The 24632-nt window shown below is 31.1% G+C and overlaps 1 protein-coding gene across 1 annotated transcript; it reads left to right on the top strand.

Annotated features, from left to right (window-relative positions):
• Positions 1 to 11753: 11753 nt before the first annotated feature.
• Positions 11754 to 15432, top strand: LOC139518854 (uncharacterized). Its single transcript, XM_071310480.1, has 2 exons — positions 11754 to 11868; positions 13314 to 15432. Exon 2 carries the CDS (start codon positions 13314 to 13316, stop codon positions 15372 to 15374), a length of 2061 nt encoding a protein of 686 aa, XP_071166581.1. The 5' UTR covers positions 11754 to 11868; the 3' UTR covers positions 15375 to 15432.
• The last annotated feature ends 9200 nt before the right edge of the window (positions 15433 to 24632 follow it).

The raw sequence follows: 24632 nt of genomic DNA, 5'->3' as shown, positions 1-24632 counted from the left end.
ATTACCTGATTAAATGTAATATAACATCAGGATAATCATTTAATATAAGGTATTGATTCGATGATCAGGCTAAAATCTTATTTGATCTTAGATATATTAATCTATACATGTATTATGTTATATCTATCAAAGGTGGTATAATTGGTAAATGGAAATATGTCCTGATTTGGTTGGGATGGTTTGATATTAAATTGATATTTGATCACTTTGTTTATTTGTGTAATTCATCGCTGATTAATTAAATTAACCTGATGACCTTGTTGTATGGGGTCTGTTTGACAGACTTGTACACCACAGTAATTGCATTATAGCCTCTGAACTAGGTTTATGAACACCAGAAAATGTGGTATGATTGCCAATGAGAAAACTCTCCACGAGAGACCAAATGATATAGAAGTTTTATTCAAGTTTATAGCTACAGGTTACCATACAGCTATGGACAACGATCTAAACCAATACCACATAATAAGCTATAAAAGGCTCTGACATATTGCATGTTTTGTTAAAAGATAAAAAAAAAGGGGAACTCTTGTCAAAAATATTAAAGCTGTTTTTTATAACCAAGGCGTAAAGATGAATTTCACCAGTTGTCTGATGTTGTGCAATTTATTGCAAATTGTAGTATGTGTCTGCTTGATAAACCTCTGCACAACAGTAGCTTCATTTTAAACTTCTTATTAGATTGGCATGTTTTATTAAAATAAAAAGATATAAAGTCATGACTAAATTATAATAGCTATATGTGTAAAGATGTACCAGTTGTCTGACATCTTGTAAGATTTATCAAGTTAGTCTTCTAACATTGTTGTCTGCTGTCTCTTTGACAGTAACTGGAGATAGATTCCTAATTATGTTGGCATGTTTTATCAAAAGAACAAAAAGGGAAACTTGTGACATAAATATAATAGCTGCTTTTTATAACTATTGGTTTAAAGATGTACTTGGCCAATTATCTGACATTGTCATGATTGTTCTAAAGCCTAACATTAGTAGAAAAGGATTGATTGACCTACTCTCCATCTGTTCTTGTATAAGATCCAAATACTATGTATTCAAAGTGTTCTCTCTTTGATTTTGTTTTATAGAATAACTTTCATTTATTATGTGGTATTGAAACCAAAAACAAATCTGAAAAGATTTTACAGCAGGGGAATCTTGGGTCTGTGTTTGAATAGCACTAAGAAGAGGCAATATTGAACTGACCATTTCTTATTCCTTCAATTATATTATGGTTTAAAATTGTAGGTATATAATAAAATAATGAAAAGCTGAGTGGAATGGAATTTATCCTATTTTTAGTAAAAGCATATTTCATAGATCAGCCTGTCTGCCATGTTTTTCAGGTCAGTACGGTAGATTTCTTGTATAATGTGATATTTCCACCAGAAAAAGTACAAGCAATAGACAGCTGTCCATTCAAGTAAGGTAATTGTTTTATACTATACTGGTATTTACCGAATTAAATGATAAGTGAAAAATTTTATGAATTTTCTGTTTAAAAAAAAAAAACTATATATATATCATTTAAAGTAACCTATACCCATCATAAAGTTTAGTGAACTGATCCCCTTTAGATGTTATATATGACTTGTAATTTTATCCTGATATTCACTTTCAGAGTATTACTTGTGTCAGAAAAAGATACCATTGCTAAGTTTGATTTATAATTATCATTGAAAATCACACATTCACCATTACATAGCGTTTTGCAATATGAATTATGACATAGGATTTGGAAAGATTACCAAATATTTTCTTTTTGCAACTTGTAATTTATTATGGGTGTTTATAACCTTGTCACATTATTTAATTATCAATACCAAATTTTAAATGTAAAACTTATTCAATTTCTTTCAATTAATTGATGACTGTTCATTTAAAGACTCACGAACCCCCCTGTAGAGTTTGAATTATATTTTCTATTTTTACCAAATTTAGATGGATTATGCCCCTTTATAGGGAGAAAACTCTATGACATTGAGAGCAGTAGGTCAAAGATATTAATTCACAGCTGATATGAATATGTGCTGACTAGTTTGTCTCATGGTACAAACCAGCTTTCTTGTCTATTGTGTTAACTGTGAGAAGTCATGCCATAACTATTTTCGGCTTCTCATCATTTAATAGATATAAGAAGATGTAGTATGAGTGCTGATGAGACAACTCTCTATCCAAGTAATAATTTATAAAAGTAAGCCAATATAGGTCAAAGCACGGTTTTCAACATAGAGCCTTGGCCCAAACCAAACAGCAAGCTATAAAGGGCCCCAAAAAATACTAGTGTAAAACCATTCAAACGAGAAAACAACGGTCTAATCTATATAAAAAACGAGAAGCAAGAAACACTTATGAACCACGACAACAAACGACAACATCGAACATCATATTCCTGACTTTGGACAGGTGCAAACAATTAGAACATGATCTTGTATGATAGCAAGTTAAAAATTTGGTCTTGTATGTTTGAAGTATGGCACTATTATGTTTTTTTGGTCTATGTCATAGTTAAGCTATCTAAAAATGGCAGATAAAATGCTGTTGTGCAGGAACTTCTTTAACCTTATACTTAGCTGTTTGATCTGTTTGCAGTTCCAGTGTGATAGGTACCATTTGATCTTTCATTTATCACTTCTCACCTTAAAGTGAATTGAGTTTTAACTTGTTAATAATTTAATATTACTTAAAGTACCCATTTCAATAATTCTTGCAGATTTTCAATACCGTATATGGTGACAAGTGTTGTATATGGTGACAAGTTTCAGAGTGAGACTGGTTCTCAATAGAGGTATGTACCTAATTATGTACTTAGGATGTTGTTTGTTTAAGCTTATATATCTTGGGAGACTAGTTTTCCTTAGTTTTCTAATATTTCTTGAAATCAATAGCAATCAGCTTTCTTTCTAGCATTCAAAAATATTATTTGAAAAGCATTTCAGTTAACAAATTATTACAGTTTATGTATCACAAACTATTAGAATTTCATCCTGGTTATTTGAATTTTGCCCAATTTTACAAAATGCCATAAATGGTGAGGATGGTAAAAAGAATTAAGAAACAATATAGCCTTTTTATTGAAATTAAATTTGCAAGTTTTCAGATGGAAATTCCCTATGATAGCTTTAAAAGTTCCTCTTGTATATACTAAGCTGTTGACTTTGGAACTCTCTCAGTGCCTTTAAAATTATTGGGATTAGGTATTATATAGATCATAATGAACGGCAAAATATGAATGATTCATTTTTGTAAAGCATGGCTTATCAGTCGTGTTGATAGAAATTTTAGAGTTCAGTGCCTGGAAACAATTTGTAATATTCTTTTAAAAAAAAAGTCAACATAAAGCTACATTCAGAAATGAAAGAATGAAAATTAATGATAGAAGATCGTTAGTAGGACATATATACTTAAAAATTAAAATCTCTTTGTTGTAGACTTTATTTAAGACTGAATTTAATACCATGTCAAAAAATGATCAGACTTTAACATTAAAGTTTAGTATGCTATAGAATATTGCCCTTTATAGGAATGAAAATATAATGACAGTTATTGGTAACATATGTATGTAAATATCTTTATAGACATTTAAATGTATTTACGTTCTCGCTTACTTAAGAAAGATGATCAACAAAATAGATAAAATTGGGTATAATTATAGTTTCAAATGTACGTCAATCATAAAAAACCTGTAAAATGACTTATAATCATCATTTACTTTTAAGGGGCCCTTGGTAAAATATTTTTTAAATAATAATAATAATAATACTTTATTTCCGTAAGCAAATACAGCTTATTGGATTTACACAATATAAATATCCAATAGATAATATACAGCATAATATAACATTTATACACAAATTATACAAATTAATTAAAGAATTAAGCGGAGTATGACATATAGACATATTAAACTAAAAATAAACATTTGAATAACTAACCATTACGTGCTTTTTCTGCCAAAAATAAATATTTTCCAAGGTTGTTTAGCTCTTTGACATTTCTTACAGATAACAGTTGTACTAATTTAAAAGTAGATGGTCTCTCATAGTAATAACTCTTTATATATTTACATCTGATGTCGTTATATTTATCACATTCTAAAATAAAATGATATTCATCTTCAATAGCATTTTTATTACACATACTACACAAACGTTCATTTCTGGCTATACTATAGTATCTACCTGTTTCTATACATAGTGCATGAGCATTAATTCTATATCTAGTAATGTAAGATCTATACAAACTGTTTAATGGCCGACTAAGGTAAAATTGCATAGTGTGACCATCGTGTAAATACTGATACAAAGTACATTTCGGCGAATTTTCAAAATATGATAAACCTTCAGATATATAATTATCTATTACTCTTTGTTTAAATTCACTCAAAAATAATTGACTGTTTCTAACTCTCTGTGAAAACCAAACATCACTAAAACCATATTTACATAATAAATCTCGTACTTTACAAGACCAATTTAGCTTGTCATTTGGCTTCACACAACTAGATTCGTACATATCATTATATACATGTTTTAAAATACAGTTCTCTGTGTCTAACAATCTCAACCAGTAGGTTACCATTTTCACATATCTATTTACATACAAGGGCACTCTGCCTAACTCAAAATATACCATGTTATTAACAGTTCCTTTTCTAACTTTTAAAATTCTTTTCATATAATACAAATGCAATTTTTCTATATCTTCGGCTTTATGAAAGCCCCAGACTTCACTGGCATAATTCATTATACTTGTAACATAAGTATCAAATAAAGATAGTAAAGTTTCTATATTAAAAAATTCATCATATGTTTTGCTAAGTAAGCTGAAAGTAGCTTTTCTACCCTGTTCAGTTAATGTCTTTTGTGTTAAAGAAAATATACCGTTATAATTAAACAATAAACCCAGGTAAACAAATTCATTACATACTTCTACTACTTTACCATTTAAATACCATTTTTCGTTATCTTTTATTTTACCTCTATTACGAAAAATAACAATTTTTGTCTTACTTAGATTTATATGTAACCCATACTGTGTTGAACACTCATTCACAGTATCTATCATTTTTTGTAACTCAATAACACTTTCACTAAAAAGAACTGTATCGTCTGCGTACATAAACAAATATAAATTTAACATTCTGACTTCATATGGCTCAATACCCTGTTTGATTAATTCTATTTCTATATCATTTACATAGAGCGAATATAAAAAAGGGGATAATGACTCCCCTTGCATCAATCCTGCGTTACAACTGAAAAATTCTGAAAACTGACCATCTAACTTAACACATGTTTTCAATTTAGAATACATAGATTTAATTAAACACAATAGATTACCAGTTATTCCACACTTTAGCATTTTTTGCCATAAAATAAGATGTGAAACGCTATCAAAAGCTTTAACATAATCAACAAAGCAACAATATAACCGTTTTCCTTTGCGTAAAGATTTAGCTATAACAGAATGAAGAGCAAAGATTGCGTCCCTTGTACCATATCCTGGAATGAAACCGAATTGCGCATCTGTCAAAATACTGTTTTCTTTACACCATTTCATCAATCTAGTATGTATCACCGATGTGAATAATTTTCCAACGTGAGAAACCAGTGATATTCCTCTATAGTTACCCGTATCATTCATCGAGCCCTTCTTGAATAGTGGTACTAATACACTAGTAACCCATACTTCTGGGAACCATCCTGTACATAATATAACATTAAAAAGCTTGCATAGTAACGGCAGAAGGACAGTTTTACATTCTTTAATAAATTCATTTAAAATATTGTCATATCCTGGTGCTTTTTCACGTTTTAGTTTCTTTACACATATGTCTATTTCTTGTTCTGTAAAGGGGCGATCTAATTCTGAATAAACCACATCATAGTTTTCATCATTTACTTGACCATCTATAATATTGTCTTTCGATACTAAGTTCTTGAAATGTGTGACAAAGTCATCTAATGTTAAATTACTATTAAGTGTTTTTCTTTTCCTTCTAAATTTTCTGTAAAAGTATTTTGGGTTGGTTCTTCTCATCGAACTAAACATATCTCCTCTCTGGGTTTTGTAACGTCTTTTTAAAGTATTTTCCATACGCTTAAACCTTTATTTTGAAATGTTTAAGTAAAGTCTATTTTCCTCACTTCTACATAAATTAAACTGTGATAATGCTCGTTTGTAAGTCCGGTATAACTCTTTACATTCGTCATTTATCCACGGCTTATCTCGGTTAAAACCAGTTACTCCTAAATTTCGTTTTTTGCCGTTACAATAGTCACACTTAACAGTTTTTATCACTTCTCTTTTTGTGTATTTTTCTGTAATGTTTAAAAAAATGTCGTTCGTTTCAGCCACAATATCGTCAATATTGTCCGTTTCATTCATACTATTCACAAGATCGCTTATTTTATCTGCACTTGCACAAAGGTCTCTCTTTATATCATCTTTATACTCTTCATTCCAGTTATAGGTATTATATTTTATAATTTTACATGAACAAAAATCAGTCAAAGATAATCCTTTCAGTTTGAAATCAATAATTACAGGAGCATGACATGAAAATGTATTAAAATTACCAATCATAAAATTATTTACTATAGAAAAAGATTCATGAGATAATAACACATAATCAATAACGCTACAACCATTTTTATTTTGAAATGTAAATTTACCACTGCTTTTCCCGAACCGTCCATTACATACTCTAACCCCAGACGATTTACACAAGTCCAAAATCTTTCGACCAAAAGTGTTAGCAGGCTTTATGTCCTCCGTAGTTCGTTCACTAGGTGAATCAGGTGTGTAATCAATTAAACCACTTATATCACTTTGTAATTGAGTACTCAACAGATCATGCCCTATAAAGTCGTTTGCTTTACCAATTCGTCCATTCAGGTCACCAATTATAGCAATGTTACCTAATGCACCATAATGCTCTATATGTTCCTGTAAAACTTCAAATACGTCACAGTCATATTTGCGGTAAAATATATTTTTATCTGGTGGTACATATATAGCACATAAATATAAATCTTTACAATCAGACATTATACTATTGCTTATTTTCAACCATATCATACTGTCTGCACAACATTTTAAGACCTCAAGATACGAATTTAACCACTTTTTATGAAAAACAATAACACCGCCTCCATTACATTTCTCCCTTTGCACATAATTTTTTTCGTAACCTGCTATCTCAAATTCCTTTGGACATTTAACCCAACATTCGTTAAAACATAATATGTCATAATCAGCAATTTCATGTTGAAATTCGGCGTCGGCTAATTTTCTTATCAAACCTTTAGAGATGTTCCAAGAACATACTTTCAATGAATATTTAACGGTTTCTTTTCTGTTTATATTTGTATCATCCCCCGCTAATTCCTATTCATCGTATAAAACTCCCTCAACGAATAACTTGTCCCCAACCAAGTACGCAGTCTTCTTTTCTTTTCGTTTTTCCAACATTACCGGTATTAACTTTTTTCGTTTGGCTAACACTTCTTGTGGATATTGTGGACTAATTCCGAAATCTGACCCCTTTAGTCTTTTTGACGACTTTCGTACCATCTCGCGGTAACTGTACTTAGAAAATTTTACCACTATTGGCCTAGGTCTACTTTCTCCGACTTTTTTTTTACCCAGTCTGTACGCTTTTTCTAATTTAAGGTTCGCTTTGGCATTTTCAATTTTCAATGTTTGTTCACAGAAGTCTAAAATTATGTCTAAACAGTTTTCTTGTATGTTTTTCTTTCCTTCTCCGATATTACCTTCATCTACATTACCCTGAGCCCCGTTCGTCTCCATTTCTACATTGACTATTTTTTCTTCAATTGCAAAAAACAAAAGATTGTTACTCAAGTTTTGCGCCTCAACACCTGCTAATCTCTCCTTCACTGAATTACTGGTATTTTTTGATACTTCAAAACTTTTTGTCAGAGTTTGAATTTTAGCTATTATCGATTTGTGTTCATCTTTAATGTCTGACATAAATGCAGCACTATGTTCCAATACACTTATTCTTTCTTTACATGTAATTATTTCGGTATCGACATTGCTGAATTTCTGTTCAAAATTATTCAATCTGTGTTCAATAGAATCCAATTTATTGAGTTTGATTTCAATATTGTCTACTTTACAACATAAAGTTTTAAGCATTAACTCAATATCACACGTATTTTGAAGCTGCTGTGGTGTTGGAGGGGGAGGCGGGCTTGTGAAAGGATGTGGGTACTGCTGGAACTGTTGTACAGGCGTAAAAGGGTATGCCATATTTGGAGTACTGGACTGAATTGGCGTGTATTGATTGTAACCTTGATTCATAGTATTAATTTGATCGTAACTATTCGTTGGTGAACTGTTATTAAATGTACTCAACGTATTTTTAGTAGACACTACCTTGTTTTGGTCACTCTTTCTTTTAACTGTACTGTTTGTAAACAAAGAACTGTCCGAGGTAGAATTTTCTGATGAATTATTTCCTTTATCTGGTGTCGATCGCTTCAGTTTCTTGTTTCTTCTTCGTTTTGTCATAACTTGTGTCAAGAGAGAACATCCAACAAAATCATAATAAATGCTGTATAAATCCAATTAATTTAACTTTTTCAAGAAATTTTTTAACAAGAAAATTTCACTGCCACCATACTGGCGCATGCGTAAGTTATTAAATGAGAAGGTAATATCTCGAGTATTCAGGCTCTTTTAAACAGTGAAAGACAAAATTGTTCCCTCAAAAGTATAAAAATAAAAGGGATAATACCAAAAATTGTGGGGGAAAAGTTGTCAAGTAACGACCATTGAATACATTTATAATTATATACTCAAGAAGGTATATATTTAACAAATTTTTCATGATATACAAGTTTATTATTCAATCCATAGTTCTAATCATTTCTGCTCACAACTTCACAAATTCACTGGAGTTTTGATTATTCAATACTAGATACTGTAAAGTGAATTTCTGTGGAGTATAAATTTCAAGGTTTCTAGGGCCAAACCTCTTTGCAAGGTTTTATTTCAGTGTTAAAATATTTTCTTTATCATATCATAATCAAGAAGTTAGGAGAATAATTTGTCAAAGTTTCAGTATGAATATTTTCTATAGGGCCCAACGAATTCAGCTGAATATTACATTCCAAAATAAATTTTACATAAGATTTAACCTTTATTGCACCTCAAAGAAAGGAAGAAGTGTTGAAATTAATGTTATTCAGGGACAAATGAATAGCTTTTTTTCTGTATAGACTAAAATAACTGTGATTATTTAACTATCATTTTAAAAAGTTTTAAAGCCATGATTTATGTGAATAAAATTTATGAGATGTATATATTTTCTGACGATTTTTCATTTTATTTTGTGCATTGTTCAAGGTTGAATTTCCATCATAAAAGGGATAATAAAATGCATATTTATGTACACTTTATTATGATGTAGAAAGAAGTACGACAAACACTAATGGTTTATATTATAGAACAAAATGGAAGTTTGAGGGTACTTTCCGTTAAGCAATATTAGTTTAGGATGTGGTAACTTTACGAAACCATAATTAACAATTTCTCATGATTATTATTATGCAGTTATAATTATTTCCTTTTAGATATATCAATAAGTATTATATCCTTTTTTAATGTAAGTAATTTCACATGCAGGACTAAAAATAGTAAGGATTATGATCATTGATGAGGATGTACAATTTAGGTCGAAAAAGGGTGTGGATTAATAATAATATTTGAAAGGACAAGGTATGATAAGCTATTGCAACTGGCCCCCTATTTTCCCCAAAATTAAAATGAGTATAACCTGTTCATCATCACATTATTTTAAAAGCGCATTATCAAATCTTTCAAAAAATCAACAGAACTGTCATGATAATGTGTGTTAAAATGATTAAATGCCTCGCTCTATTCCTCTTAATTCGTGAATTTAATCGAAATCGTGATTTTTGTTACCCTTCCAGCACAATTTTAACTATGAGGGGACGCGAGTACCACGACGATATTTGTGTGTGTTGTTTGTTTGACACATATGATTAACTGTTTTCAATATAATCGTGGTACTCGCGTCCGCTCATAGTTAAAAACTAACATTTCCTCCCAAAAAATATGCCTTTTTGACGGATGATAAAAGTATATAAACCAAGGACCGGATCGGACTATCATTTCCGAATCTGCATTCTTAAAGCTGAACCTACGGAGCTGGAAACAAAATTAATTTTTACCGACGAAATGGGATAGGAATAGTTTGTGTGTTTAGTGGTAAGTATTCATTCATGGTTTTATTTAAGAAAACGGTTAAATATTATGAACGGAGGATATATAAATCACTTTTTTCAAAGGTTTCAAGTAAAACGAGCATCCAAATACCGGTATTTTTTCTTGTGCATTCTTTTATCCCCTTTTCTAATTAAATGTCAAAGTTTGTGGGACAAGGACTATTTGTTATTCCTGTTAATTAACGTTCAAGCTATGTTTTATTAGAAATGAAGTTCCGAAACATGTACCCAGCCGGCCACCCTCCCCCTCAAACGACAATTGAAAAAACCCCACCACATATCAAATTTTCAGGTCATCTTCAGAGAGAGACAGTATAAATTTATCTGAAGTTATTTGAGATTATAGATTTAATCGAAGTTCATGTGCAGTTCTTTAGAAAACAAAGGGTGGAAATAGAAAAAAGACGACCGAGTTTAATGTAGCAGACGATTTTCAATGATTTAATTTGCCAATTCACGGTGAAAAGGATAGTACAGCAAAAAAAAAATATTGGAATTTTACTCCAAGAAAATTTGCAAATAAATAATATATAACATATGCAAACACTAAAAATAAAACATTAAACAGGTATTTAAAAAGGACGTTTAATAACATGTAAATACCCCACATTTATAAATACATCTTATTTCTACCGATTAGGGATTGTGCGTTCGTGGCTTAATAGGTTAGCGGTTTACCTGGAATGCTCATGATACTGAGTTCGAGACTCGATAACATGAATATTTTTGGAGATTTGTTTTGCAATATAAAATTCGAATACTTATACACACACCAAGTGCAATGCAGATAATGATTATTAATTTACTTTTTTTTTTTGTTTTTTTTATGTGTAGGGGGCCTACACATTTTGAATCTTAACAGCGGAATATATTTAGTACAAACGTATTTGTTTCGAAATGTGTCTGCGTAGCGTGCGTGACATACTCGGCAAGAATTAAAAATAAAAGTTATAAAGTTAAGCAGTTAGTCGAAATACTGTGTTAATTTGAATACGTAAATGTATTTTCCGAATTGACAAATTATCTGCGTTTTGAAAGAAAATAGCGGACAGCGCATTTCGTTAAAAACTTTTTAACATTCTTTTATATATATATAGATTATATCCTTGGTTTTCCCGTTTGAATGGTTTAACACTATAGTCATTTTTAAGGGTCTTTTATAGCTTGCTGATCGGTGGGAGCCAGGACACTATGTTGAAGACCGTACTTTGACTGTAATATGGTTTTTCTTTTACAAATTGTGACTTTGATGGAGAGTTTTCCCATTTGAAATCATACCACATCTTCTTATATCTATTCAAAATCGGAAATCTCGGCGTCAGCGTATATTTAGTAATGGATTTGTACAACCAGGAATATGCACCTTAGAATTACTCAGAGATTTAAACTATCGATCCAAATCGATTTACAGACTTAAGATCGTGGTAGAAAAGATCTATTTCGGTGTATAGTGTTAACCATTGCCGGATCGATGTGATATTTAAATGAGTTACTTTTCCACTCTTTTTCAGTTATATTTAACAAATGCCACAGAGAATGACAGAATGGCATGACCTGTAAGAATATCACGTTTGAACCAATGTCATAGCAGGTGAATACATACATAGCAATTATAAAACAATTGGTGATTTAGAAAAAAGAGTTATGCAAAATATAAAAAAACCAAATCGTACGTCGTTCGCCTATCCGTTCGTTCATTAGAATCACAACGAAAGTCCGAAATCTAATTCACCAAATAAAATAATATGTATCACAGTTGTCCTCAGCTGATCCTAATGCTAATCTATCTGATATTGGTATTTTGGAAATTATTTTTGGAGGATCAAAAAGGGGAAGGAGTCTTGGTTGTAATATTTAGGGTTTTATGACAAGATAAATGTAACTGGGTTTATAGTTTATAGAATTTGGACTACGTTATCAAATCAGCCAACATTAAGGCCCAAAGTGTTCAAAATTTAACTTTGTCAGAATTTTACAAGAATTTTATGCTAAATCTAACCATGAATTTAGATTTTGACCATAAACACAGTCAAATGTCCAGTTTCATATTTTTAGTTGTTAAGCCCCATTTACACTGTGTCCGAAGATTATGCTGCGTAAAATAATATTAAATCATAATAAAACAAATAGAGCTATATGAATGTTGTTTAATACTTAAAAAAACTGTTCATGGTGCGACCTCAGCTGCGGTCGTATCAAGGTGCGCTCTGTGGAACATTTTATTTATTACTGTAACATAATAAGCCCGGGCTAGTGCCTGGTCGCAAACCCTTTAAGACATTTTAACAAAAAATAAAACACTGTGTAGGATTATGGGTAATGTTATGGAGTGGAACATACTGTAAAGTTTTTTGATTTGACGATTAAAATTATACAAGCATTAGCCTTTCAAAAAGGGCCAGTCGACTCTTAGCTGATGAAAATGGAAAGTGCTCTCGCTTTGTAGATAAATTCATTTACTAGAATAGCCACGTGCATCAATCAACAAATTTTACCACACATATATCGTTTAACGTTGTTGTTTACGAAGCTCCAGAAGATTCGACTATTTATAGAAGTTATCATGAATATGCATGATTAATGACCAGGCAAAATCTAATGGCTAAAATAGAGAGGACAAATCCGATACTCTACGGGATTGAAGGACATTTGCTAGGTTTGGATTGTCCTAAATAAAGGCAACAGTAGTATACCGATGTTCAAACTCATAAATCCATGGACAAAAACAAAATCGGGGTAACAAACTAAAACTGAGGGAAACGCATTAATAAAATATAAGAGGGGAACAACTCCTAACCAATAAATAAACTTTGATTATTTAGTCTCGTAATATCTTCCAATCAGGTAGCAAGAAAAATTCACGCACTAACTGTCCATCGTTTAATTCTTAATATCGACTCCTAGGATAAAAAGTAAAATCGATAATAATTCATTAAAACTAAATAAAAAATATTTGAAACATTAAGTACGATGTACGATGTAGACTGGTAATTTGTAGTAGCAAAGAAGTACATGGTCAAATAATTTCTATTGCAGATGGTTAAAGAATACAAGTGTTCCTTGTGTGGGAAGTGCCACCTTAAAGATAGACGTCCTATTAAGTCTGCACCTTTAAAGAAATATGTATCATCAATAATAGGACGTAATATAGAAAATGATGAAGTTATCTGTGGAAAATGTAGAACTATGTTTAACAAATCAGCTAAGACAAATGTACAGACGAACAACAATCATTCTGAAGACAGTGATTCTGAATTTGTGGTAGAAAATCCACCAATAATCGATATCCAAAGCCCAAAAACAATTCACCTGAATATTTCTTCAACGCATACTTCTCATAAATACTGTATTATATGTAAGAAAAAAGGAAATAAGCGTGTTAAACTATGCGTTGTTCCTTTAAAAGCAAGAACGCAAGCATTTATACAAAACGCAATATTTGTTGACTCTAAAGCAAGATGTTGCACGTCTCATCTTCAAGAACTGCATTTTTCTCAAGCATCACTGATGATCCTGAAAGCTAAATACACTAAATCTTTCTTCAGTCGTACCGACATTGTAGCTCTTCTAGAAAATGTCCGGCTTACTATGTCAAAATCCTCTATTTTGGATTTTGATAATCCATCTAGACTAACAGACGATGATTATTATAACTTGACTGGGTTAACAAGGCAGCAGTTCGAGGATTTGTCAACTTACTCTACAACAATACGTCAATCTAATGTAAGATCTGTTCGAACATGTTTGGCAATACTTTTGACTAAATTACGCACTGGTCTTCCTAATCAAATTATTGGAACTATATTTTCACTGACAAAAAGCCAAGTTCAAAGAAGTATACACAGCGCTCGAACTTCTTTGCAGTCATTTGTTACTCAGAACGTAGGGTTTCAGCACATAAGCCATGATGATTTTGTTGAGAATCATACAACTGCCACTGCTCAAACACTTTTTGGCAACAACGAAAAAGTAGCTATTATAGTACTGGACGGCACCTACATATACATCCAAAAAAGTTCAGATTACAAATTCCAACGCCAATCATATAGCTTGCATAAACATCGTCCTTTGGTTAAGCCAATGGTAGTTGTTGGGACAGACGGCTATATTCTTTCCGTTTTAGGTCCCTACTTATCCAATGGTAAAAACAACGATGCAGCTATTACTAAACATATGGTGGCAGTGAATGCTGAAGGAATGAATGAATGGCTTCAGCAGGATGATGTATGTATTGTCGATAGAGGTTTCCGTGATGTTGTGGAATACCTTGAACAACAGGGTTACTCTGTTCAGATGCCACTGTACCTTAAAAAGGGTCAAAAACAGCATACAACAGAAGAGGCAAATAGCAGTAGACTAGTAACAAAAGTCCGGTGGATCGTAGAAAGTGTTAATGGTAGGCTGAAACAATGGCGGTTTTTTGACAAGGTTGTTTCGAACCATTACATCCCTTTCATCGGAGAATTGTTACGGTTAGTATGTGCATTGTGTAACAAATACCGACCTGCAATAGCAAGCTCAAATGCAGATGATATCAAGATAGCTGAGGCAATGCTTGATAAAAGCAAGAAAGGAAATTTAGTTCAAGCGATTGTTGAAAATGAGGGATTGATAACTAAAAGGGTAATATATACTCTAGTTGATGGATCATCAGCGGATCAACTAAAAGATTTCCCGGTCTTATCCGAGGAAAAACTCCGCCAGATTACGATGGGCATATACCAACTAAAACAGTCCCCTTTATATGTTAGAGAGCATATTGGTGAGGACAGCGTATATCAGCTGTATGTTTGTAAGATCAAGGAGAACTTGATTAAAATCAAATTGCAGTCTCGGTTCAGTAACAGTGCTACCCACAATGTATTTGTACAGTATACATTAGACGGTGAAATAAGTGGGTGGTACTGTACTTGCAAGGTTGGAGCCAGAATTGTTGGATGTTGCGCCCACGTATCCAGTGTACTTTGGTACTTAGGATTACACCGTCTTCAAAATACCTCAATTAATAGTCCCAGATTTACGAAGTCAGTTTTGGATGCCTCAGATCTACCTGATTTAGACACTGACAGTGACGGTAGTTCTGTTGTTGAGGAATAATTCTACAATGCGTCTTGCTGTCGATTGGCTTCGGTGGCAACTTCTTAATATTTTAATGATTTAGAAAAAAAAACACTTTCAAGAAACATTCAGACATAACTTTTTTTTAGTATATATATAAGTGAGGATGAACAGTATTAATTGGTATTGGAAATAATTTATTTGTCCATCTTGATTTAAACTTTTTATTCTTCAGCAACAAATGTATACCGTTTACCTAATGTCATCAGTGTTTTATTTGAAAATAATGTTGTTGTTTAAATCCGCCTTGTTTATACACTGCTGGATATAGTTTTCATTGGCATTCAAACAAAAAATCCTTAATTTTTATCATTATATGGTTAACTTCTGTCTCATTTGGTCAGTTGAGGAGAGATGTCTCTTTGACAATCATACCACATCTTCTTTTTTATATGTATATTGATTTGGTTGCCAAACTATTATTGTATACTACAAATGAGATAATATTGTGTTAAGTCTGGTGTTTTTGTGACTTGCTGAAGGTAATGGGAAGCTACCAGTAAAATTAATAGATGTTTATCCCATTGCCCTGCAAATATTACAGGAAATAACATAGACTCTTGACTGTTTGTTTGTCATCATTTATATTTTTGGCTTTTTAAGCTTTTTAAGAAATCTTACTGAAAGGAAGACATTGGCTATTAAATCAAAACTACTTGTTTCTGCTTTATCAAAGTGGCATTCTTTTATTTTTCCATTCTTTATTATATGAAACGTATAGCTGGTATTGTATTTAGTATTAGCGTCAAATAATTAAAGAATATATGACATTGACTAATATTAAAATGGAACGATGTTCGAGTATCACCAAACATGTATTTTGAAATTGGACAATATCACCACATGGGATTCTGGTCATGTGTAATTAATAGCTCAGCTTATTACATGACATGGGTTAATTGTTAAGTTTTTAAGTCCACTACCGACGAAGTCGAAGAAGACTATAGGTTTGCACTCTGTCACCTGTAGATGCCTCTTGCTTATGTTCCATTGTCACGATTTTTACTGTTCTCCTTGTGCTGTATTCTGCTGTCTTTATTGTGTACTTTTACCATAAAAAATAATTACCATAGCTGTTATATTTATCAACCAAAAATTAATATATATATATATTTTTCAAATTCTACTGGGATGGCTTTCAAAGTTGTTGAACTTCAATTCATTTGCATTTATGTCAGTTTTTTAGATATGAGTATATGTTTCTAATTCACAACCTTCTTATTAAACACTGTTCCAATAGACTTTTTTTATTTATCTAAAACAGAACAATAATTCTATATGAATAAAGTAAATAACGTGTAACCTGGAGATGTGAGATTGGTAGCAATGATGCAGTAACCCTATGACACAAAGTACTCAAATAAACATTTTGATATTTTTCAGAGGTTGTTTGCGAGTTAAACAGACTGAAGCTAATGTTTCGAAATCTTACAAATCTCAAAATTATTCATTTTTGTATATAAATCAATATTCCATAGAAAATACGTTTTTTCTATTTACATTACTCAAAGAAGGTGACATTATTTCATATAAATACACATTTTGGTATTTTGCAGAGATTTTTTGTAAGTTTAAAAGATGCCATATCGCCATTTGTCTGGAAATATTGCAATTCTCAAAATCACGAATTTTCGTATAAAAAACTACCTTTTCACCCAAAATACTTACCAAGTATTTATAAAACTTTAAAGATGTCTGTAATAGATTTATTTAATCATTCTTATAAGATTTTGAGAAGAACTGGTGAGTAGTACCGAAGTTCAGGCCATACATGGTATAATTCTCAAAATCAGTGATTTTCATATAAAAAACAATTTTTTCACCCAAAATACTTACCAAGTATTTATAAAACTTGAAAGATGTCTGTAATAGATTTATTTAATCATTCTTATAAGATTTTGAGAAGAGCTGGTGGGTAGTACCGAAGTTCAGGCCATACATGGTATAATTCTCAAAATCAGTGATTTTCATATAAAAAACAATTTTTTCACCCAAAATACTTACCAAGTATTTATAAAACTTGAAAGATGTCTGTAATAGATTTATTTAATCATTCTTATAAGATTTTGAGAAGAGCTGGTGGGTAGTACCGAAGTTCAGGCCATACATGGTATAATTCTCAAAATCAGTGATTTTCATATAAAAAATCAAGTTTTACCCCCAAAAAAGTTGTCTGATCCCAACATAAATTCAACATTGTCTTTTACTTCTATAGATATAAATTGTGTTAAAATTTTGCAAAAATCCGATCAGTAGAACAAAAGTTGAATTCCAGTAACTCACTTCAGAAGGAAATCTGATATAAAAGGTAACATACAGAACTACATTTACATATGCGCATGCAGTGACGCGCATGCGCGTGATAGCACCAAAAAATTACCGTATTTCAAATGCCACGTCCCTAGGCTTGAATTACTGCCATTATGGATTATTTTCAAGAGGGGGCCAAAAATGGTCCTTATCATACCTTGTCCTTTAATGGTTACATAATACAAATGTACGTAATATTTATGTGTAGAATAAATTTTTATGCCCCACCTACGATAGTAGAGGGGCATTATGTTTTCTGGTCTGTGTGTCCGTTCGTCCGTCTGTTCGTTCGTCCGTTCGTTCGTCTGTTCGTTCGTCCGTCTGTTCGTTCGTCCGTTCGTTCGTCTGTTCGTTCGTCCGTCTGTCCCGCTTCAGGTTAAAGTTTTTGGTCAAGGTAGTTTTTGATGAAGCTGAAGTCCAATCAACTTGAAACTTATTACATATGTTCCTTATGATATGATCTTTCTAATTTTAAAGACAAATTAAACTTTTGACCCCTATTTCACGGTCCACTGAACATAGAAAATGAAAGTGGGAGTTTCAGGTTAAAGTTTTTGGTCAAGGTAGTTTTTGATGAAGTTGAAGTCCAATCAACTTGAAACTTAGTACAAATGTTCCCTATGATATGATCTTTCTAATTTTAATGCCTAATTATATTTTTTACCCATTTTCACGGTCCATTGAACATGGAAAATGATAGTGCGAGTGGGGCATCCGTGTACTTTGGACACATTCTTGTTAAATATGTACATGTATTAAATATCATTAAAACTTTATCATTCAAGTCTAAGATACCAATTTATGAGTGTCACTACTCATGAAATATTCAAATACGAAAATAATCTGACAAAAATAATTTATTAAAAAGTTGGTTCTTTTGGGAGCTTTTTTTTTTTTTTTGTATCACTGATTTAGCAAAAAGGGGGAGGTTTTAGTATTTAAAAAAAATGTTGACCAAGATGTTTTGAACTTGTTGTTGATTTGCTGACTAATTGACTAGAATTATGAATAATATATAGAAAGTTTTGACTTTTTCAGTACAAATATTAAATTTTAATTTATATAAATGAAAGGCCACTCAGTGGCTTCTAAAAAGTACTGAAGCTGTCAAAATCCATTTATATGAAATATTTATTAAAGAAATCAGTGAAACCCATACTTGAATCCTTATGTTTACTAAAGGAATTACCCATACAACCCTTTCCCCTCTCAACATAGTTGCAGTATTTTTATGGTGTTATGTAAATTGTTGACTTAATGTGCAGAGGTGGATACAGTCATTTTGAAAAGGGGGGGTTCCCAACCCAGGATAAAAAAAAGGGGGGGGGGGAGTCTAACTATATGTTCCCACTCAAATGCATTGATCATCAAAATAAAAAAAAGCAGGGTTCCAACCCCAGGAACCCTCTCCCTGGATCCAGCACTACATGTTGAAAACTGATTTGCCATAGTTATCAGAAGTTATTGTTACGCAGTTGTTCAAATGTTGTAATTTAACAGAATGTAACATCAGTTTGAGACTTTGCCTGAAGTGCAGTCATTATTTTGACAGTCAAACCATTAAGAGTGCACTAGATTTTTCATATAAATGTACTATAAATTACATAAACAAAAGCAGTTTTAACAAGGTCATTAAGTGACCTTTCATTGTAAATTATAGGTCTTCCCAGTACAGTTTACATTAAAATTCAAATTAAAAACAAACAAACTTTATATAAATAGGAAATTGACATGGAAAGAGGCATAAAACTGCAGTTGAATCATAAAACCTGTATTGATGCAAGTTGATGTTACAATCAGGCTTTTAATGGGGAAGTAGTGTGCCAAAGTACATTATACTCTGACACAACTTATTAAGGGAAACCACAGAAGTGTAAAGAAGATATATAGGTAGTATGGGTTTTTATTGCAATTTTACAGATTTGGAGATAATGCTCTTTATGAGATTTGCAATTTGCATATATATGTTACAGTAAATAGGTGAAATTAGGAATTACACGTAATTACTAAACATTTCAGTAAATACCTGTAATCACTAGTCAATTTAGTAATTACATGTATTTACTAGTTGTTTCAGTGATTACAGGTATTTACTGATTTTTTTTATCATTTTTACAGCTATTTACTAACTTGATATTTTTGTTTAAAAATTAAAGACATAATTCAAGATATCAAATAAGAAAGTAAGGGGTAGGGATTTTTAGGGCTTACTTAAGGATCAAGGATTATAAGGCACATTAAAAGTGCATACACTTCAGTGTTTGTGAATTGAAACTGGAAAATGGTTGTTTTATAAGTTTTGAAACTCCCTAAAAATCATTTTGAGCATGCAAGACAATGATATAAATCCAAAATTGAGAAAAACATTTTTGAGAAATTTATAGGCAACTTAGCCAGCTATTTTTTAAGATAGATATTAGATTATGGCAAACTTGGTTAAATGATCTTGATAATTCTTAAAATCTCATAATTTTGTTATATTAAAATCTCCATCAGGCATACTCTGCATATTAACTTGGCCAATAACATGAGTTAAATTCCTTTTACAAAATAGGTTTGACTTCTGTTGTCAGACATTTGCGACGAAGCTGACGTGATGGCGTTAAAAGTCACATTTTCATATTTCCGTGTTTTAATGAGTTCTTCAAGACCTGCAACAAAATTTTATCATCGTTTCTTCCTGTATAAGAATGATCTTTTTGTGGATTGAAAAAGTCAACAAAATGGTCCATCCCTTTTGTTTTACTTTCAATGTTGACATTCTTTTCCTTTTCGTCGAGCCTGGGTTTTTTGTCGCAAAAGCGAGACATAGCGAACCAACCTAATAATTCCGTCGCCAGCGTCATCCACAAATATTCGCTCTGTGGTTATATTTTTTAAATTGATAAGTTTTTCAAATTATCCTGGATTTCTACGAAACTTGAACAGAAGCTTCAGTTGTTTATGATCAAAAGAAAAATTTCAAGAAGTAAATTTTGCAAAAATAAAATAGTTTTTCCGTATTTTACTTTTAAAGGGACTTAGTTTTTATGCCAGTTAACATTACATTCACACTGTGGTTAATTTTTTAAAAATTTTGATAACTTTCTCAAAATATCCTGGATTTCTACCAAAATTGGACAGACGCTTGTTTATGATCATAAGATAATATCTAGAAATAAACTGAAGTTTGTAAAAAAAATTATACTTTTTCGTATATTTCTTATTTAAACGGACTATTTTTTTCCAGTTAACATAACATACACTCTGCAGTTAAAGTTTAGATTTCATAAACCATCCTGAATTTTAAACAAATTTTGATAGAAGATTCAACAGAACTAGTTAAAAGATAGTATCTAGAGGAAAATTATAAATATTTTTTTTCCTATTTTTGTTGGGCCTGCGACTCACAGCAAAAGTAGGCGAGACACTGGGTTCTGAAAAACCCTTAAAATTTTGATAGCTGAATACTCACTTATTTTCTAATTAGTATTACCAAGGATTTGTATAGTAAGACTTTAGTAAGACTATACAAATCCTTGGTATTACCATAACTTTTGATCAGTTTACCATATTACAACATTGTTTTAACAGTTAGTAAATAGGTGTAAAAATTCATTTTAAAATCAGTAATTACTGGTAATTACTGGGCAGTTTTAGGAATTACTTGTATTTACTAAGTGCATCAGGAATTACATGTAATTCCTAAATTTTAGTAATTACATGTAATTCCTAATTTCACCTATTTACTGTAACATATACATATTTTAAAGTCATTATTTTGGAAACTGCAATTTGATCTAATATTATTCAACCCCTTCAAGCTTCTTCCGTGAGTTTAAAAAAAAAAAAGTAATGCCCAGCACTCTAACTCACAATGTTTTAAGAAGTCATTTGCATCTCATATATATCTTTATTCTCAATAAACCATCATTTTGACAAGGTATAGACAAATGTACTTTTACTCAATTAAACGTATATTTATCCCTGGAACAGTCCAGCAGCCATCAATTAATATATAAAGTTAAAATAGTCAGTAATAAAAGTTGTACATACATTGCTAAAACTGAAAATCTTACGCACAAAAAAACAAAAAAAAAACAATGAGAAAGAAAATATATATGTTGGTTACAGGTATATAACATTTCTGGACGATTAAGAAGTTTTGAGCTGTGACAAGATAAGATATTCCCCAATATTATGAAGAGTGTTCAACTTGTTGCATAGATTCTACTCTAATTAAACAAAAACTGAAGTTATTTTAAGCGTGCACACCTGACTTCTATTCCATCCATGAAATTGGTTAAAAAATTATGTTACAAAAATATGCATGTTCAAAGGCTTATTTAATTTCTGGTTAATTATGAGATAAGTTAGCTTTGGGGCTGCTTGAATACCTTATCAGCAGTTTAATTGAGAGTTGTGGATGTTTATAGGAAATCATGATGTATCCAGGGTACATTAACTACGTTTTGCCAAAAATATAATGACAGATGTATGGGCTCTGACATATTTTTGGTGAGAAAAAAAAACGTGTATTGAATCAATCTATTGAAAAAATCGCTGGAGATAAATTTCGGTCCAGTTTGTGAATGTCAATTTACATATTTTTTTGTATAAAAGATATATTCCTTAATAATAAATCTAAAGTTACGCTGCATAATTTTGTATATTAAGATCATGTTTCTATTTATTGGAAAGATGATACCGACCTACCTATGTAATGTGATTAAGATTGTCTTTTAAAAGTCCCATCTGATCTCATGTGTTCAAGTCATAAAAACTTAATTGAATTTTACAGGTAGTTGGTAATATGAAACCTCTTTTTATAGTACTTATTTTCTACCTTAAAAAAAGTACTTTTTCTTTTGCCAAGTACATATGGTTTACAATGTGATTTTGATACATAGAATTATCTCCCTTTGACATATATGTAATATCATTTTTTTTTTCAAATTATGTTATGTGAAACTATTTTTTATTTTATTTTATGATGAAAGTTTTCAATGTAAAAAGATGTTTGATTTTATTGATAGTTTTTCCAAATTTGTCCAATGTCAACCTTTAGAATTCAAGGGGTTTTTTTTTGGGGGGGGGGGGATGTGGGGGGATTATATTTATGTACCCTATTTAAATTTTATGGTTTGATGGCTCCTTTACAACATTGTTTCCTATTTACTCATTAGTATTGAAAAAAAATATTTGGAAAGGATTTGATGTATACTTCTATTTGAACCATTTACTGTATTTCATCACATAAATCATTTATTTTTACCCTGAGACTATTTTAAGGTAGGGTTTAACATTTATTGACCCTCAAGTGGAGTTTTCTAAAAAATAAAAAATAAAAAAAAATACTAAATTTCTTTGCTGTTTGAATTATTTCCATCTTTCATTATTTTTATTTTTTTGTTTATTGAAAAAATTAGTATATGCTTTTAGTACAGTTACATGGCTTTCCTTTGCTCTTCATTCTTACCTGAAAAGAGGATTTTTTTTGGTTGAAAACTAAGACTTTAAGGGTGCAAGTTGGTATGGTGTTTTTATAAAATTCCAATTCAATGAAATTCTGCTATCTCAACTGTTTTTGTTGACAAATGTGCAAGATTGTCTAGTGCTTTTCTAAAATTCCTATTTACTGAATAGTGTGATATCTTAGCTGTTTTTGTTGACATGCATTACAAATCTTCTAGAAATAAAATTAAAACTTTTTCATATGGAATTATTAATATTATACGCTACTAATAATTATTGATGCATCAAGCAACACAAAGATTAAGGTGTGTCAAGGGTAAAGAAAGCTGATGTTTTATCACAGTTTACATGTCCTTAACATGTAGCTAGTATCATATAATGATAATGTATGCAAAAAATAAGAGTCAAAATTGACATAAATGCATTGCAAATGTATTCAAAGGGCAGACAATTTGATAAAATCAAAGCAAATTGCTATGGTTTATATCATATAATAAACATTTTCATATAATGATCCCTTTTTGTATGAGTTATATAGTATCCTATATTTATTGTAAGTTTGTAGCAAGAAACCACTCTATTACCATATATATTGCACAACATCCTGATTAAGTATGCTAATTTATAGTATAGTGTCAAAAGTGTGAACGTTTTTTTTCTGAACAAACCTGTAAAGAACATTAATATACAAGATAACGCCTGTAAAATGAGTATAACGTGATGACAGACCTTGACTGGATCCTGTTAAAAGACGAGATCCCATTGTTTATTGCAGGTTACTGGGTGAATAAACTGAGTCTGAATAATCTTCTTAAATTTCTGTCACTCTTAATAGGAAAGTCTAGCATAGACATTTTCTGATAAGTATCCAGTATTATTGCCTTTTCTTGCTGATAAGCGTTATTGCCTTTTCTTGCTTGTTGTATCTTGTAATTAACCATTAAAATGGCTGTACAGGATACATGTCATTTCATAAGTTGCTTCTTCTGCTGTAGTTTGTGTTATTTGTTTATCACTTACCAGTATTTCTCATCAAGAGGTTTCATTTCTAAATTTTCAGAGAAGAAAGCATGTTGTCTATTTCAAAGTTTAGAATTGGTAATAAAAATTATAAAAGATTTTCTATCTGACAACAGTCTAAGAAAATTTTAATCCCAAACTATGATAGGATTACTGTTGCATAAATTCATTTTAAATAGTTAAAATTTGAAAACCCCTGTTGATTTTGAGGTCACTATGTCAAAAGGTCAAGGCCACCACATAAAAATTTTGTTTTTATATAATGTTTGCAAAAAAAAACCTACTTTTGAAAACACCTGACCCTTATTGAGTTTGACAGTGGCCTCATAATTTTGATGGTCTGATATATGTCTATTTAATCCATATTTGATATGAAAAAAAAAATATTGATTTTACGTTATTGACCTTAGCTTATAAACCAGCCTCCCATAGCCACACTCAGAGATTTAATTT

This window comes from Mytilus edulis, chromosome 4, assembly GCF_963676685.1.
Source record: "Mytilus edulis chromosome 4, xbMytEdul2.2, whole genome shotgun sequence".
Lineage (NCBI taxonomy): Eukaryota > Metazoa > Mollusca > Bivalvia > Mytilida > Mytilidae > Mytilus > Mytilus edulis.
Note: the sequence above shows the minus strand (reverse complement) of the source record. Positions and strands in the feature narration are given on the sequence as shown.

Coding starts and splice junctions, on each gene's coding strand:
- LOC139518854 (XM_071310480.1), top strand. CDS start 13,314: ATGGTTAAAGAATACAAGTGTTCCTTGTGTGGGAAGTGCCACCTTAAA.